The following is a 17,763-nucleotide window of genomic DNA, read 5'->3' as shown; positions in this document are numbered from 1 at the left end:
ATACGATCCTACAAGAAAGCTTTGGAACGCGGTATGCCCTTTATCGATCACACAGGTGTGAACATTATGCGCGACTTATCTCGTGGATCACTTCGCATCCTTGTAACCCTCGTGGTATCTGCCAGGTCGAAGCTAAGACTCAGTATCACCATCCTACTTACTACTGGGGTGCGGCATCCGGAGTAACTACACGATGATACTGGTGTGACTGTGCAGCAATCTCATCTGCTATACACCCACATTTTGTGTGGTCCCGGCAACTGCGGGGGTGCCGGACGCCAAGCCGGGCCATTTCGGGCGCCCCTTATGGCACGGTGTTTCTATGTCGTTGATTTCGGCGCTGCCATACTTCCTTTACGGAAGAGGCCGACTCGTGTTCATATCTGTGGACACGCGCTTCCACCCTTAAACCCTCACCTATGGCGGACAGGACGCCGACGGCTGAGGTGCAACGGCCCAGGGCCCCCCGAACTGCATATCACTGCGGAAGATCCACATCAAGGGATCTCGTGCCGAAGAGCATGGTTCATACTAAGGAGAAGCAAAGCGAGTTTCCTGAGGTTCGTACCAGTATAGCCATGTCTATTTGAGGCTGGTTGCTGGCCTCTTTCCTGGGCTCTGAAGAGTGGCTCGGGCAGCATAGATGTCGTCACACGCTTGGTCTTTCGGACTCTTCAGGGAACTAGCACCTGGGCCGGCATACGTATAGGTGGGTTAGATACCATCACTCAGCACATCGACTGTCTAACGCAAGTTACCCCAAATGAGCCCAAGGACACCAGCTGCGCGACTGCTATCATAACTATATGCCCAAGACATCGGCGATGCCGTCTTCTACTACCCCGTCAACACCAAAGGAGTCGAGAGGCCCGCCGCTTTCCGTCCCGCCATGGACATTATCAAGAGCAAAAGCGCGGCCCAGCTGGCCATCGAGGACGACGTCGCCACGCTGCCCAAGGCCGCGGAAATGCACAACTTGTACATGACCAAAGTCCGGGCCAAATTCATCCGGGCCGACGTGAAAGTCTGGCTCGCCTTCCAACCACTACCCTCAACGAGCAGCAGAGGTGGTAGTGGGAACTCCCTCCGGAGATGCTCGCCGAGCGAAGTATATCACTTCATGTGTACCTCCCAAGAAGCCTTTCATAAGGAGTCCTATTTTTAGATTATACGAGCCTCGCGTCCTAGGACTTAATCTATATGAGAAACAATCTTTGAATGTAACTCACCACGCCGGAGCCTTATAGGATACGAAGATCGACATTCTCAGACCCACACGCCGGCTAACCAACAGCCCAGGGCATCTCGCTAATCGGAGTTGGGAAAATGTCCGCACAGTCTATATGAAACGGGCGTGGTAGCATTGAGCACTGCTGCTGTGTAACTCAGTCACTGCAAAACGCCTACGTAGCACAGCTACAGGGCGTAATCCCTAAATAGTTTGCCAATTAGGCAGACATCTCGAGTATCCCAGCCTGATTCCCGTCAGGAGACGAAGTAGTTGATAAAAGACATGTCTAATCCCGTTTTTCTATTTCCCGGTCTGGTCAGCATCCCTTTGTTGAAATCCCTACCCGAGTCACACTTTTGTTTTTGGAAGACGTCATACCAATCGGCCATGGAAGACGACACAGGTCAAGGCTGTCCGCCATTCGATGCCAGCGACATCGAAAGGGCCAAAGACCTCTGGCAGTTCAAAATCAATCGCTCGGAAGCCCAGACATGGGCTCACCGTGATATTCAGTTTTTGGTGTATGATGACACCGACGACACCGACGACACCATATGCCAGAATGCCAGGTTGAACTCCCCAAGAGACCAGACCATGGATGTGGACAGCTCGAGTCCCGAGGACCCTGGATCGTCCAGCCAACTGCAACCCAGGCGGCCTCATCCCACCCAGAGCTTTGCAGGTTCACTCGAACTCGAGGAAACTGAAATGCAGAGAGCCATCCTGGAGTTTCTGAAGCATTCCGATGCAAACTCGCAGTCGCTACCCTCTGAAGGCTCCACCAACCCCAAACAACTTGAGAGTATTGCCACCGACATCAAAACGGACGAAGAGGAGATAGAAACGGATGAGGAAGAACTTCAAGAAGCCATCCGCCTTTCTTTAATGAGCAATGAAGATCACAGCAACAATAGTCCTCAGCTAGGTTCTGAGTCTTCTAGTGCTCATGGTGATGATTACTCCGAATGTGAAACTTGTTCTGGCATTCCCATTTTCCCCCACGACAGAAAAACGCGCAAATTCCGTCTATTCAAGCCAGCGGACGCCTTAGCAGGGCTCAAAGACTTGAGTCGCATTGGCAACTGCGTTCACTACGTGGTTGTTTCATACTGCTGGCCAGAACCAGTGAGAGACCAACACGGCAAGATCATTCCACCGGTTATCAACTCGCAAGTCAGAGATCTGGACGGCACGCAAAGACGCGCTCGAGCTCTCGACCAAGTCCTTGATGCCGCTGTAGACTTTGCAAACTCTTGCGGGCTCCGAATGATCTGGATCGACCAAGAATGTCTACCCCAACCCCAGCCCGGCGACAGCCCGTCTGAAGAGGAGATCAGATATAAGCAATTGGGCGTCCAGGCCATAGATACTGTGTACAACAAAGCCGCTGTCACACTCGGCCTCCATTCCTACAAGATAACGAGCCAATTGCAGGCTGATGCAGTCTGGGTGATGAGTGCCTACAGAAACAACCAGAGCCAGCCATACGGTCCCAGCGGCGAAATTATGGGCAGCCTACTCGAATTCTTGAAGGCAGTCCAATCCGATTGCTGGTATACGCGAGCATGGGTTGTCCAATAGGCCATCAGCGCCGGCGGCAGCTTGTTTCTAGCTTTCCCAAAAGCCCCTGAGATCGTATCTAGCCTACCCAGCAAGTTCCGCGCCAAGGCAAAGGAACGCACAGGCACACCCCGACATCCCCTGGACACTGGGAAGCGATTGATCGAGTCAGATCTCATCCTCATTCCGGTCGAGGACTTCCAAAGCCTCGTGGGAGCAGCCAAAGCGCTGCTGGAGCGTCGATTCCAGGCAATTGGACAAGTTCTCTTATTTCACATGGACCCTGCATTCCCCATCCTGTCGGCGGCAGAGCATCTCCATCCGAAAGTTACCTTACGACAAGATGCGAGCAATGTCCATATGGTTGGACCTCAGGTCTACGGTAGGCGGCAAAGGTTGATGCCGCAACTGCACTAAGCTTGTTGCAACGACGGGGCTGCCGCGATGTACAAGACCGCATCACAATTCTGGCTAACATGTGCAACTACGAAATCCGCCTCAATACAAACGAAGTAGCAAGACATTGCAGTTATATTCGGCTCGGCTATTTAGCTATTGCCTTATTGAATGGCGACTTGTCGATCCTCGTACCCGAGCTTTATGAGCTACCGTGGGATGATAGCGAGACTGCAGACCCAATACAAGGTCACAAAGCTGGAATCCTATTGTCGCCATTCGACACAGACTCCCACCTGCTGAGCCACATTCTACTGCAAGACGGATGTCTCATCACGCCTCGAATATTCAGGCATATGTATGAAGCAAACCACGGGGCGGGACTACGACTCACAGCCTACGGGTGGACAGTGGACAGTATGCTCGATCTCAGCATCCTCAAATACCAGTATGCCAGGCAGTGGCATAGCATCAAGTGCCTACGTGCCGTTTGCATCCGACGGAAAGAAGAGTCTGACGACGATTTCCGGAAGCGCACGCAAGATATTACGCAGCACTGCGCCAGAGGCGACAAGATGAACGCAGCGAAATGGGAGCTTTTTGATCATGCAACCATAGCACCTGATTCCTCAATTTGGGGTGCGCTTGATCCTGCTGGCGTTGAAATCACAGCCTATGCGAACGCCTACCGCGTCGAGAAAGATGCGGGTATGCAGAAGATAGTGGCGGAGATCGTCTTTGCCATCTTGCGCCATCTACACGGTCTGTCAACTCCTCAATCGGTCGGGGCAGCAAACAGTATCTGGCAGTCCCTACGAGTTGATGTGGTAGACGCGCCTCGCGGTAGTGGTCGTAGAGACCTTCCAGACACCGTGAGCGATGAGTTATTCAGTCACCCAGACGTGATCCAGTGCCCCTTCAACGTGCTGCAGCTGGACAAGACCCTCGAGGGCTCGTACCACCAAGCGTGGCTGATCGATCGGATTATGGACCAAGGTTTCCTTTGGACTGCGAGGTATAGACCCGATACCAATGCGTGGCCGGAGTCTTCCCGGAGTAAGAGCAGGATCGAATTGAAAGCTGAACATGAGCCATCACTCGAGAAAAAGGCCAAAACCATCATCGAACGACAGCTTCGGAGGCGCCTGGGGGCCACTATGATGGTCGTAACGAGCCATGAGCATCCTTCCGAGAGTACGCAAACCCAAATCAATACTGGGAGCACGGCCTGGTTCGCTGAATTCTACAGCTGGGATTTCATGTCACGCGAGGCAGACCGCACTAGGGAGAAAGAGCTCGTGGCCGTCTTCGATTTCGACGGGCCTTGTACTGTTGCTACACCGTTCAACCCCGACTGGGAGGTGCTACCTCGACCCAGCCTGAGGGGCATGAGCGTCTGTTGGGTGATGGAGCCGCTCGAGAAGCTCGATTCGAACGACGGTGAGGCCCAGGCGGCCCGCGTGGAGGGAGTCTCGGTTTCAGCCAGCGGGAAGGGTAAAGAGCCGGAACAATCCAGTTCAACGGCAGGAGCGAGGGAAAGCGAAACATGTGGCAGTGAGTCAGAGACTTGGACGGAGGATGGAAACACTCTTTTTCAAGTTGTCAATAAGGTGAAGGGAATGTGGCAAATTATGGATCCGCCTCATCAGCTTTACTCATTTGTTTAAGCCGCAGCCTTTCTCTCGATGTAATGTGGCTAGAAGGACACCGTCGGATCACTGGCAGTAGTACCGAGAAGATAGCCTCCTTTGACTTAACTCGATGTGTTTTTTAAAAATCCTGAAATCATCCGTTGCTGTGACTTCGACGATACCTCAAGTACGACCGAAGGGGACCACTGTGGTGACCTCGAGGATTATTCTTAAAGGTGGGCGTTATATATTACAACAGTATTAATGAATTGTAGCTGCACACTAAAGAACACACAACACAAGCCGGACTTGCATTGGTTTCACATTATCATTACCGAACCGAAAGATCACACCACGTAGTATCCTGTCATTACTCCTTCGACTTCTCAATAGTCGAGCTGGTCTTGGCATTCCCCAATCTATCCGCATACGGGTCGATCCCCGTCCGCGCAAACTTACGCGCCGGCACCCCATGCTCGAACAGCAGGTCCAGCTCCGCGTACGCGCGCCCCTTGGGCTCGGGCAGCCGGAAGAAGACCCAGATGGTGCTGATGAGGCAGGTGCCGGCCCAGAAGTAGGCCGCCTTGGCGCCCCAGTTCCAGGCCGTGGAGCTGAGCTGGTAGTTGGTCATGACGTTGACGAAGATGTTGCTGGCGTTGTAGCCGGCGCGGGCCAGCACGATGGTCTTGGCCTTGAGCCGGGTGCTCGACAGCTCCGAGATGAGCGAGTACGTGACCGGGCCGACGGTGAAGTCGTACACAAAGGTGAAGACGATGAGCAGGGCGCCGATGGCCCAGACGGAGGCCTCGGTGCCCGAGAAGGCGAGGGAGCCCACGATGACGAGGAGGAGGAACTGGGCGCACACGCCGCCGAAGTGGATGCGACGGCGGCCCACACGCGCCATAAGGAACCAGGAGCCGGCGGTGCCGACCATCCCGAGGGCGTATTGGCCCATGGACAACGAAAAGGAGTTTGATGCGTCCATGCCGGCTTGGGTCAGGAAGTAGGCGAAGTAGCCCATCAGATTCTGCCCACTGAGCGTCTGCACGAGCCAGATGCAGACCACGATCTCGGTCCGACGCAGATCGACGCCCTTGAAACAGTCGCGGAAGGTGGTACCGGCGCGTAGGTCCTGCTCCAAGGCGTTGGTATGCTCGATCATGGCGATGGTCTCATCCACATTGAACTTTTCGTCGGCGGGGCTCGTGAGTCGCAAAAGGCTGGCCCTCGCGGCATCACGGTTGCCGTGCCGAACATGCCACCAGGGGCTCTCCGGGGCAAAGACAAGCCCAGCTAGGATGGGAATGGGCCACACCCACTGGACTCCGAAAGGGATCCTGTAGGCCCACTCATCTGTGCGGCCCACCGAACCCTTGTTGACGGCGGCGGCAAAGAATTGCCCGATGACCCAGCACATGTTAATGAAGGTCGTCAGGTAAGGGCGTAGCACTACCGGAGCGACTTCCGAGGCGTAGGCCGGTGTGACAGACTGGAAAGCACCCCACGGTATCCCTGATCATCGGATGTTGGCTCCACGCGTCCACATTGTTGTTGGGTCGACACCAACAGAAGGAGGGGTAAGGAAACTTACCACACAGTACCTCCCCTACCACCAACACTTGCACATTGGGAGCAAAGAACAGCACAAATATGAATAAGATCATGAGAACCAGGTTGAGCATGGTCGTGGCTTTGTATCCATATCGATCAGCCGTCCAGCCTGCGAGTATCAAGCCAATGATCTCGCCGGCTCGCGCGCCGTTGGACAGTCCGGACTGCCATGCTGCCGACAAGGCGTATTTTTCACTCTTCGCGTCGTATGTCCCGTACTTTTCGTTGAAGGGGGTCGAGGCGTAGAGCGAGCCCAGCAGAGCCAAGTCATAGCCCTCCATGATCAGAGTCGAAGAGAGAAGGACAGACCATCCAATGGCTTTCGGGTAGAGCTTCATCGCCGCCCACAAGCTCATCTGCTGCTCGGCATCGGCCGCGTGCTTGGCGTCCGAGGCCAGCATGGTGGTGTCCGAGCTGACCATACCTTTGGAGTCTGCCACACCATGGTCTCCATTGCCGACCTGTGGCTGGTCGCTAGCACCTGACATGACGCGCCGAGGAGATTGGTATCCTGGCGCTCTTAGGTAGGGTCGTAGCAAAGAGACAAAGCAGTTAGGCGTTCGCCGGGTGGAAGATTGCTGCTGTCAGACTAGATCCCCGAGAGCTAGAGCAACGGCATCGGGCCTATTTGTAGTTATGATGAAAGGATATTTCACTTTTGGTAGAAGTCCCGGGTGCATAATTGTGCAACCCGAACAATGGCCAGATGTGGCAAGGTGTGTTTCCCATCGAATGACCGCAAAGGCCCCCTAAAGGGCCGGCCCAGGCTTCAGTAGCACCCTCCGCATCGCCTTGCGTTGCGGGGGATAAATCTGGGGTCGGCTTGTCGGCTTGTTTATCTGAATTTCTTGGGGTGGTAGTGAGCTCGGACGCGATGTTGCCCTGGACAGGGGACGCGGAGTTTTGCCCATGTCATTGGCCGGCGGCCGTTCAGGCTGTCGGAGTCGGGGTTATGCGGAGTTGTGTCCTGTTTTATCCAGCTAAAACATCTTGGCGAGGGTGAGGCTCAATTGACCATCGTTAAATTGGAACTGGTTCGCAACGACACAATGTTCGTGACTCGAATAGGTCATCACTCGAGTTATCTTGCGTCTAACAACACCTTCGCGTCGCGCTTCCAAGACGAGGACCAGTTCTTGGAGGGTCGACGGCCAAGCAAAAGGCAGCAGCCATTCAGCTCCCGGCCGCCTGCTAGCAACCCCTCGCTTGGATGTAGGTGACATCAAAAAGGACCGAAAAGCCCGCGGTGGAATTATGTCCCAAAGGATCGCAGATACTGTGACTGGCAGTAGCGGTACCTGCAATGGCTACCCCCATACCACACAGCAGAATGGTGTCCGCCTCATCGGGAAAGAGCCGTGGTGGAAATCCGCCGTTTTCTACCAGGTTTATCCGGCCTCTTTCAAGGACTCGAATGGGGACGGATGGGGAGATATCCCGGGCCTCATCTCGGAGCTCGACTACCTTGTCAACCTAGGGGTCGACTGCGTGTGGCTGTCGCCAGTCTTCGACAGCCCACAAAAAGACATGGGCTACGATGTGTCAGACTATCAGGCCATCTACCCGCCCTATGGTACCGTCGAGGATGTCGAAACATTGACTCGGCAGTGCCACGAGCGCGGCATGAAGTTAATCCTGGACCTGGTCGTGAACCACACCAGTGTAGAGCATGCATGGTTTAAAGAGTCACGGTCCAGCAAGGACAACCCAAAGCGTGACTGGTACATATGGAAACCTGCACGCTATGATTCCCAAGGCCAGCGATTAGCCCCTACTAACTGGCGGGGCTACTTTGCTTGTCCAACATGGACTTGGGACGAGACGACGCAGGAGTACTACTTGCATCTCTATGCGTCAGACCAGCCCGACCTCAACTGGGAGAATGACGAGTGTCGGGAAGCCATCTATCAGGATACTATGCGGTTTTGGCTGGACAAAGGCGTGGATGGGTTCCGGATCGACACTGTGAACAAGTACTCGAAACGCACAGAGTACGCCGATGCACCCGTAACAGATCCGAGGTGGGAAAGCCAGCCTGCCCCGGAGATGTGGTAAGTCTCCAATCTGGCGTGGACCGAGAGTCAGTCGTTAGCAAGGAACTGACTTTGACCCTTGTAGGTGTAATGGACCGCGTATTCACGAGTTTATTCATGAGATGAACCGAAAAGCTCTTGCTCCATATGGAGCCGTTAGTGTCGGCGAGCTCTCTAACATGGCAGGGCCGTCAGATGTCCTGCCCTACGTAAGCGCCGCGGCACAGGAGCTCGACATGGTGTTCGAGTTCAGCATGATCCGCCTGGGCACGGGTGGTGGCTTTGGGCCCAAGTATATCTACCAGCCATACGCGCTATCAAGACTCAAGAGTCATGTGGCACAATTCCAGACCTTTATTGAGGGCACCGATGGCTGGACTACGGTCTTTTGCGAGAATCATGATAACGGGCGTGCCGTGAATCGATTCGGGAATGTCAGCACCCCCGAGCTCTGGGCCACTAGCGCCAAGACACTCGCATTGTGGCAAGCCACGCTCACGGGGACTCTGTTCTTGTATCAGGGACAGGAGATCGGCATGGTCAATATGCCACGTGATTGGGGCATCGACGAATACAAAGACGTGGAGAGCCAAAATTTCCATGGAGATGCAGTGCGCAGTGGAGATAAGCAGCGATTGGCAGACACGATGCATGGCCTCCAGATCCTGGGGAGAGATCACGCCAGACTGCCGTTCCAATGGGACGGGCAAGCGAAGAATGCCGGGTTCACAACGTCAGACCATCCGTGGATGAGAGTCCATGATGAATTTCCCAAGATCAATGTGCGGAAGCAGAGCGGCGACCCAGAGAGTGTGTTGGAGTTCTGGAAGAAGGCGCTGAGGCTGAGAAAGCAGCACGCAGACGTGTTCGTCTTCGGTGCATTTCGACACCTGGAAGAGCAGGACGAAAAGCGGTACGTGTACATGAAGGAATGCAACGTCCCGGTGGCTGAGCACGGGGCCACCTCGACTGGTAAAAAGAGAGCGTTGGTGGTGATGAACTGGTCCGAGCAAGTACAGAAACAAGTCGACGTACTCCATCTGCTGGACTGCGGGGAGGAGCAGGCCAGGCTCCTCGTCACTACCGCAGCTGCTGAGAGGCCAGGGCGTCTGGGGGAGGATCTGCAGGCATGGGAAGGAAGGGTGTACGTCAATTTTTGAGGGCGAGGTTCTAGTCTTTCATACATAGGTACCTACTTAAGTAAGTATGCATCTGGATGGGTGGGTTGGGTCGTGTCGAACGGGAAATTCCGAGTCCCCTTCTTTCCCGAGGCATCGTCCTGTACATATTTTCCTTGGTTACTTACATATATATACGTACACGCACTTTACATATTTCGAGGTAGGGCTTAACCATGGGTACACACATCAGAAGTCGCTTGCATCTCATACAGTTAATGCATTATGTATACAATATTCATGAAATATAAAATATATAAAGAAGAAGAAACAAAACAGCAGAGGCCCGGAGAAAAGTACATGCAAGTAAGTAACTGGCCACCGAGGCAAGTATTGAATCAAATGTTCTCTGGATGGATTCCTTGATTTTCCCTTCCATTTCCCAACCCTTTTCCCACTCCCCAGTTTCCTTTCGGGCCGAAGGAGCAGGTTCTGTTTGCTGGGTGTGGTGTGCGTGCGAGCGAGAGCCGCAGGTCTACTTTCACTACCTGGCTTAACTACCTGGTCGGTCCCTGCCTCGCCCTCCCTCCCTCCATGTTACCCCAGATCAAACCTCCTGTCAATTGAGTACCTGGCATGTCACTATAATAGCCTCTTATGCATTATAGCGCGAAATTGCATCAGTACCCCCGCAAATAAGTACCCAAGCTCGCCGAATAAAGCACCCAAACCCGAGCGTCGTGCGTGCATCATATTTCGATTGACCAGGACGCAACATCGTCGATTCCACCACGTACTGCTTACTTACTTGGGCTACACCACAAAGGAGGTCTCAAACTATTGCGGCAACTACGTAAGTAAATAGCAGAAGCATTGCTTTTCGGGGCTACCATCATGCCTCCGTTCCTCTCTCTCACCTGGCCCAAACAAACGCCATAGCCAAACCCGTTTTCCCACTCTGGTTCCAACATGTCGGATTGCACAAGAGGGAGCGGGAGCGGGCACGGGGATTCACCACCGGATCCACAGTCATATGCCTCGGAATCCTCAACCGCTGCTGTCGACGATGACAGCCAGACGCCGCCCCAACAGATGAAGCAGCGAGTTTCCAAGAGAGCGAAGCGAGCCCAGGTCTCGCGTGCCTGCCTGCGCTGCCGACGCTTGCAAAAGGGATGCAGCGAGTCGCGGCCTTGCCAGCGCTGCATCAAGGTCGGCTTGGGAGACCAATGTGTTGCCGCGGCTGGCAAGGCCCAATCCGCCAAGCTCCATATTCCCGACCCAGACGACAGTTCCGCTACCAGCCCACCCCTGCTCTCCCCTGTCGTCGGCCTGCCCATCATTTCGTCTTTGGACCTGCCCATATCGCCACAAGCATTCACCAGTTTCCCACGCGAGTCCTTCCAGAGACATCGGAGTTTGATGCCTAGCTATGTCGTCGACCATTGCATCGACCGCTTTTTCGCACGACTCTGCCCGACCATACCCATCCTCTCCCTGGGTTACGTCGAGTCTCTCCGAAGAAGGATCACTGACTCATCCGAGTCCGGCGTCGAGGCCTATTGTGTCCTGGTTGGTATGTGCGCCATGGTCTTCATTCAAGTCGAAGAGCCCGGCAGCCGGCGATTCTCCCATGTGGTGGGCGTGGACAACAATGCCGCCTACGGATGGACACTTTTAGAGGAGGCTCTTGCTGCTCATCGCAACTTGGCGAGACGCTCAAATCCCACTCTCGAGCACGTGCTATTCACCTTCTTCATCTATGCATGCCATGCCGCTCTTCTTCATCACAGCCAGGCTTTCTTCTTCCTTCGCGAGACAACCACCCTATTTCTTCTACTGGACCTGGACATGTTCCAAGAGCCTTGTCGGACACTCGCCGGGAGACTATATTGGGTATTAGCCGTCTCTGAGCGCTCTCATGCCATCAGATACCGGCGTCCTATCACACTGCAGATTACCCTATCGTCCCCTCCTGTGGACTCGGCTATTCTCGGGACCCACGACCCGCAGGCTCTTGCTGGATTTGAATGTTTGATTGCACTGTTTCGCCCCTTGGATACGTCGTTCATAGCGACATATAACGGCGAGAATCTGTCAAGTCCGCACTCCCCCGGCGCTCTGGACGATATCGAGGCCAAGATATGCGGTGCTTTGAGTCTAACACCCCTTTCGTCACTACAAGATACACAAATCGCGAACCTTGGGGTCACGCAACTGTGGCTACGCGCCATCTTGTGGCAAGTTCGCCTCCGCCTAGGACATCTTTCGGAAGATCTCCCAGGCACTGAGCTAGTGCCGGCCAATTACACCTACCAGTACCCACTGGATATAGCCCGGGACGTGGTTGCGAGTATCAGGGGCTTGACCTGGAATGCCTCGCCGTCCATGGCGGCGGATTTACCGAGAAACTCTTCGATGTCACCTCGGCTGCGATTAACGTCGTAGCCCGTATCCCGGTAGATTCTGATCGGCATGACGCAGTCGAGCACATACGGTATTTGAGGCATCGCATCCATCGACTACCTGGGGGCAACAAAATATACTCGAAGCTTCTCGATAAGCACTTATTGACCGCTTTGCCAGGCCTTGACACCATGGATATTGATCCATTTAGTGATGGTTGAGAACAAGGGAGAGGGGGAAACGAATCAACCAAGTTTGTTGGAGACTTTGTTGGATAATTGTCACAAACGTACTCGCGGACTCGGGCGTTAAGTCATATCAGCAGAATATACCAGATATCTTGACTGCTGAATTGAATCTCGAAACCTGCCATCAAAGCTCAGATCTACGCTGCATTCAAAGTTGCATCCGCTTTAACCCCAGGACAACGCCAGAAAAGAGTGCACATGGCTTCATTTAATCGATCTAGCAGGAGGTAGTTCGAATTTAAATCAAAACCCGAGTTAACGCGGGTAACCAAGAAGAGTTAACCCTGGCCATAATCGCTTTCATCGCGAAAGGGTTCGACGATTACGAGACGCTGGTAAGCAAAGACGCCGGCGTCACGGACACGCAGCTGCCCCTACGTACACTGGGCTATCGGTCGTACATCGATACGGCCTGGTAGATCAATTTTTATGTGAGTCTTGGATGCCTTCGGCAAGCGCGCTCAATCGTAGCCTCGCCAGGGTATGTTGTATGGACGAATCCGCGTCGCCTTTCACCACATCACAGTCACAAATCTTGATACGGTTCAAGAGTAATGATAGCACACTGGGAACCATGAAAGGGAGGAGGGTTTAATGCTAGTATTACAATTACTATAGCCGTGGTTTGCCCAGTCGCGCGACGCCGTTAGTGGATCTTGCAAGTCCAACTCCTTCTCTTCGGCCCTCTTTGGCGGCGGCAGCAGATTGTTGGCCCCGGATCCATTGCTGAATAACATCTCCGAGCCCATGGACCTGCTCGAAGGTGTTTTTGGCATGGAGACAAAGGCGGACTCGCTCGGTTCCGACTGGGACGGTGGGCGCCACGATGGGCCGCACCATGTATCCCCTGCGCTGGCAGAACGACGCCAGGCTGCGGGGTTTGGTCGTGAAAATGGGCATGATGGGTGATCCCGAAGAAGAAGAATCAGGGTCATCGCTGCTGACTCGGACCAGGTTAGAGGAGGAGGACGGTGCATAGTGGCTGCAGATGTCTCGAAGAAGTTGGTACGCATAGTCGGTGAGCTGGCGCAGATGCCGGTGGGCTTCGTCAGAACCACCGCCGGCGAGGTGGTCGTAAGCGGCGTCGATGCAGATCAGAGAAGTGAGCGTCATCGAGGTCGTGTATATGAAGGTCCGGGCATAGTTGATCAGGTAGGCTCTGGTGGTAGGGGAGCAGAGAACCACGCCTAGGTCACTTCTATGTCAGCCACTTGAGCTCTTTCTCTGCGTCGGCTGTTTCTTAGGTCTACTTACCTCCAGCGCATCCCATGGCTTTGCCAAACCCGTGGACTCGAGCCCATATATCCTTCTCCAGGCCATGTTGGCAAACCAACCCACGGCCCCTGGGCCCCAGCACCCCGGTTGAGTGTGCCTCGTCGATTATGATGTAGCCGTTTCCGCGCGGGAGGTGTTTCTTTACCGTATTGACGAGATCCACGATATTTAACACGCTTCCGTCCATACTGTACACGCCCTCGACGCAGACGAAGACGTGGGAGCGACCATCCCGTATCTCCTCCGCATTGGGATACCCCGCCGCCGTGATCAGCCCCAAGACGGCACCAAGATCTTGAGCCGTGCTGCTGCTACTACTGCTCCCATCCAAGCCGTCCCTCCTCCCTCCTACTACCGATGCGTGCGAGAACGGGATGCACTGAGTCGCGCGACTCAACCGCAGGCCGTCGTGAACGCTGGCGTGGATGGCCTCGTCCAGGAGGACCACGTCACCGGCCTGCGGCGCGCAGCTCAGCAGACCCACGTTGGCGTCGTAGGCCGAGTTGAAGAGGAGCGCCGCCGGCGCGCGGTGGAAAGCGGCGATCTTGTCCTCCAAGCCCTCGGCGAGCGCCGAGTTCCCGTCCAGGAGCCGCGAGCCCGCAGATCCGAGTATGCGTCGTCGGTCCTGGTCCTGGGGCTGGTTCTGGTTTGGTGTCGATACATCTGCTGCTGCGGCTGCTGCTGCTACCGGCCTGGCCGCAGTGGTGGTGGTCGTGGTGGTGGCGGCGAGGCGGTGCTCGAGTCTGGCTAGCACGGTCCGCTGGATCCCGGCGTCCTCGGCGAATGATAGATAGTCGTTGGAAGAAAAGTCCACCGCGCCAGCAGGGTTGAGGGTCAGCTGCCTCAGTCTCCCGGCATCATTGCGTCTTGCTAGCAACGTCTCAAACGTCGCCTCCAGGCCCATTTTGCATGCCGTTGCAGGGTATCAATGGGTTTCCAAAATCTTCCTCGTCTTTCTTCTTTTCATTCGAGGGCCGCCAGTATGTGTGACGTGGTAACATGCGTCCACTGCTCGAGAAGGTTTATGCCTCTACAGACCGTCGCGCTGTTGTCTCCGGACATCGGTTATCGTCAACCTTCCTTATGGGGCTTCGCGACGGAGATGTCCACACCGGTCGGCAGATCAGTGGGGTCCATTGGGCAACGAACACTTTCAGCTGCATCCCATCCGGCCATTCAGAGGCGGTTTGGGAGTAGCCGAGACCATCTAGGCTCCTCGGGCCTTGAACGCGCATCCATGGTTTCCTGCATGTTCATTGCAGTGGGCCCCAAGAGCGGCCTCTTATGTAACGACAGCCAGATGTAGATCAGCAGCCCCGCGGACTATAGGCCAAACTTGGATTACTCAGGTGTAACGCCATCCGTTAACCCCGTTGCAGAAATAAAAAGCCGCGCGCCCTGCATAACCCTTGAACGCTGCAATCGTCTTTGCAACAACGGCAGCAGCACCGCAGCACGGCATGCCGTCGCGACGATAGACCATGGCACGTTCTGCATCTCTGCTCTGGCGGAATCTGCGGGTGTATCAGATATATGGCGCCAACACCGATGTCGGAAAGACCATCTTCACCACGGCGCTGTGCAAGGCCGCAAGGAGGCTTTACCGGGACGAGCTGACAGGCTATTTGAAGCCGGTATCGACAGGGCCAGGACACGAAGCTGATGAACAGTGTGGGTGTTGCACGAAGGCCACCACTAAATGGATCAAGACTGACGTGTTTCAGGAGTAATCAGGATTGTATCCATTGCGAGTCGGGGGTATCATTGGTAACCAAAATGTAACAAATGCTGCAGCCACATCACAAAATACACGCGAGGTGTGTCGTGTGCGACATTGCATCAATATGACTTGGCCATAAGTCCACATGCCGCGGCTGTGGGCAATGTAAGAAGATCCCTCGAGAGCCTCCTCTCCCCGTATGGCATTGCTGACAGAGAACACCCATGCAACAAAGACCGTCCCCCGGGATGCGGATCTCTTGTCCTCGATATACTCTCATCTGGCCAAGGCGGCGGGATCCGGCACCTCACCCGACGGTTGGTTCTTCATCGAGACGGCCGGCGGCGTACACTCGCCCGGGCCCTCCGGGACGTCCCAAGCCGAGCTCTACCGGCCGCTGCGCTGCTCGGTCCTGCTGGTCGGCGACGCCAAGCTGGGCGGCATCTCCACGACCATCTCGGCGTTCGAGGCCCTGACGCTGCGGGGGTACGACGTCGAGGCCGTCCTGCTGTTCGAGGACGATCGGTACCGCAACGCTGACTACCTCCGGACCTATCTTGCCGACAGGCACCGCGGGCTGCCGGTGGTGTCGGTCCCTGCGCCCTCGCCGAGCGAGGCCCACGGGAGCGAGGAGGACGCGGAAAGCATGCGGCGGTACTACGAGGAGACGAGCCGTTCCGATGCGGTTCGGGGCTTGCTGGGACATCTGGACGGGAGCCACTCGGCCCGCGTGGCCCGCCTCGAGTCCTTAGCGTCCGAGGGTCACCAGAGGATATGGTGGCCCTTCACGCAGCAGAAGCTCCTGTCGCCAGACAAGATTATCGCGATCGACAGTGCCCATGGCGATTTCTTCCAGACGCTGCGCCCGCCTATTCCCCAGGAGGATGATTCTCCAGTAGAGCACAAGGGAGCCCACCAACGGCAAAAGCCATCATCATCAACTCAAAAGGAGTCGCTCCTGCAGGCGTCCTTGACGGCTCCGCGTCCTGGTGGACCCAAGGCCTCGGCCACGCCAACTCCTCGCTCACGCTCGCGGCCGCGTACGCGTCGGGCCGCTACGGGCACGTCATGTTCGCAGAAGCGATCCACGAGCCGGCCCTGGCCCTGGCGGAGACTCTTATCCAAGGCATGCGACGTGGCGGCGGCGGCGGTACCCACAGACTCAGCCGCGTCTTCTACTCGGACGACGGGAGCACGGGCGTCGAGACAGCGCTCAAGATGGCGCTACGGGCGGCGCGGACGCGGTACGGCTGGGCCGTGGACTCGAAGCTCGGCATCGTCGGGCTCGAGGGCGCGTACCACGGCGACACGATCGGGGCCATGGACTGCGCGGACCCGAGCGCGTACAACGAGAAGGTCGAGTGGTACGAGGGCAAGGGGCTCTGGTTCAGGCCGCCCAGCGTGATCTGCCGCGAGGGGAAATGGAGAGTCAATATCCCCGCCGAATTTGGCGAGGCGGGCGAGATATATGCCGAGTCTCTGACAGACGTGTTCGACTTTCGCGCACGAGAGGGCAGAGGCGAGCACCTGCTCTATGAAGCGCACGTGGAAACGGTACTGCGGCATCACCTCGATAAGGGGAGGAAGTTTGGGGCGCTCATGATGGAACCTGTAGTCCTTGGCGCCGGCGGCATGGTGCTCGTGTAAGTGGCTGCAGCCCTTCTTCTTCTCATCACCACATTCTTGTTGGCATCTGATCCCTGATGACTGACCATGCTTGCAGAGATCCCCTCTTCCAGCGAGCCCTGGTGAATGTGGTTCGCCGGTCGCAGCACCTGTTCAGCCCAGAGTTCGTCGGGCAGCCAAGCGGCAACGGAACCGATTGGACGGGGCTCCCCGTCATCTTCGACGAGGTCTTCACCGGCCTGTACCGACTGGGGCGGTTCACGGCCTCCTCCTTCCTGGGACTCGACGCCGACGTTTCCGTCCACGCCAAGCTGCTCACCGGCGGGCTCGTGCCGCTCTGCACCACGCTGGCTTCGGAAAGCATCTTCCGGACCTTTTCCAGCGACGACAAGACGGACGCCCTGCTACACGGGCACAGCTACACGGCTCACCCAGTCGGCTGCCAGGTAGCACTGGAGTCCCTGCGTCAGATGCAAAACATGGAATCGAGCGGCCGCTGGGCTCCGTTCCAACGCGGCTGGGTTGGTGGGACTGATGACGACGGTGCCAGGCAACAAGATGGCGCAGCGGGCAATAACAACCGTGCCTCACGTTCTTGTTGGTCCATTTGGTCGCCGCAGACGGTGGACTGGCTGTCGCGTCGCCCGTCCGTGGCCGGCGTCTGGGCGCTTGGTAGCGTCCTGTCCATCCATCTCGAGTCGCCGGGCGGCGCGGGATACACCAGCACGGCCGCTGTCGCGCTCCGCGATGCGCTTCGAGCTACGAACCACGGCCCGTCGCAAAACCCCTGGAACGTGCACAGCCGGGTCTTGGGGAACGTCTTGTATCTCATGGGCAGCCAGACGACGGGGCAAGAGGTGGTGCTGGAGATTGAGCAACTGCTAAGGCGGCATTTGTCTTGAGTTGAGCTG

At 56.0% G+C, this 17,763-nt stretch overlaps 8 protein-coding genes across 8 annotated transcripts; 6 read left to right on the top strand and 2 right to left on the bottom strand.

Moving 5' to 3' along the window:
* Positions 1–889: 889 nt before the first annotated feature.
* Positions 890–1,165, top strand: PG997_008261 (uncharacterized protein; the record flags this gene model as incomplete). The annotated part of the gene is made up of 1 exon (XM_066812576.1): positions 890–1,165. The coding sequence occupies one exon, from the start codon at positions 890–892 to the stop codon at positions 1,163–1,165; it is 276 nt and encodes a 91-aa protein (XP_066667918.1).
* Positions 1,166–1,618: 453 nt separating this feature from the next.
* PG997_008260 (uncharacterized protein) lies at positions 1,619–2,812 on the top strand (the record flags this gene model as incomplete). The annotated part of the gene is made up of 1 exon (XM_066812575.1): positions 1,619–2,812. One exon carries the CDS (start codon positions 1,619–1,621, stop codon positions 2,810–2,812), a length of 1,194 nt encoding a protein of 397 aa, XP_066667917.1.
* Positions 2,813–3,606: 794 nt separating this feature from the next.
* On the top strand, positions 3,607–4,854 carry PG997_008259 (uncharacterized protein; the record flags this gene model as incomplete). Its single annotated transcript, XM_066812574.1, has 1 exon — positions 3,607–4,854. One exon carries the CDS (start codon positions 3,607–3,609, stop codon positions 4,852–4,854), a length of 1,248 nt encoding a protein of 415 aa, XP_066667916.1.
* Positions 4,855–5,188: 334 nt separating this feature from the next.
* On the bottom strand, positions 5,189–6,917 carry PG997_008258 (uncharacterized protein; the record flags this gene model as incomplete). The annotated part of the gene is made up of 2 exons (XM_066812573.1): positions 5,189–6,330; positions 6,410–6,917. The coding sequence occupies 2 exons, from the start codon at positions 6,915–6,917 to the stop codon at positions 5,189–5,191; spliced, it is 1,650 nt and encodes a 549-aa protein (XP_066667915.1).
* Positions 6,918–7,683: 766 nt separating this feature from the next.
* Positions 7,684–9,622, top strand: PG997_008257 (glycoside hydrolase family 13 protein; the record flags this gene model as incomplete). The annotated part of the gene is made up of 2 exons (XM_066812572.1): positions 7,684–8,480; positions 8,548–9,622. The coding sequence occupies 2 exons, from the start codon at positions 7,684–7,686 to the stop codon at positions 9,620–9,622; spliced, it is 1,872 nt and encodes a 623-aa protein (XP_066667914.1).
* Positions 9,623–10,549: 927 nt separating this feature from the next.
* PG997_008256 (uncharacterized protein) lies at positions 10,550–12,025 on the top strand (the record flags this gene model as incomplete). The annotated part of the gene is made up of 1 exon (XM_066812571.1): positions 10,550–12,025. One exon carries the CDS (start codon positions 10,550–10,552, stop codon positions 12,023–12,025), a length of 1,476 nt encoding a protein of 491 aa, XP_066667913.1.
* Positions 12,026–12,843: 818 nt separating this feature from the next.
* On the bottom strand, positions 12,844–14,410 carry PG997_008255 (8-amino-7-oxononanoate synthase; the record flags this gene model as incomplete). The annotated part of the gene is made up of 2 exons (XM_066812570.1): positions 12,844–13,418; positions 13,486–14,410. 2 exons carry the CDS (start codon positions 14,408–14,410, stop codon positions 12,844–12,846), a joined length of 1,500 nt encoding a protein of 499 aa, XP_066667912.1.
* Positions 14,411–14,987: 577 nt separating this feature from the next.
* Positions 14,988–17,754, top strand: PG997_008254 (uncharacterized protein; the record flags this gene model as incomplete). Its single annotated transcript, XM_066812569.1, has 4 exons — positions 14,988–15,140; positions 15,462–16,059; positions 16,155–16,869; positions 16,950–17,754. 4 exons carry the CDS (start codon positions 14,988–14,990, stop codon positions 17,752–17,754), a joined length of 2,271 nt encoding a protein of 756 aa, XP_066667911.1.
* Positions 17,755–17,763: the final 9 nt, after the last annotated feature.

Source organism: Apiospora hydei, assembly GCF_038363865.1.
Source record: "Apiospora hydei strain CBS 114990 chromosome Unknown utg000006l_segment0_segment0, whole genome shotgun sequence".
NCBI lineage: Eukaryota > Fungi > Ascomycota > Sordariomycetes > Amphisphaeriales > Apiosporaceae > Apiospora > Apiospora hydei.
Note: the sequence above shows the minus strand (reverse complement) of the source record. Positions and strands in the feature narration are given on the sequence as shown.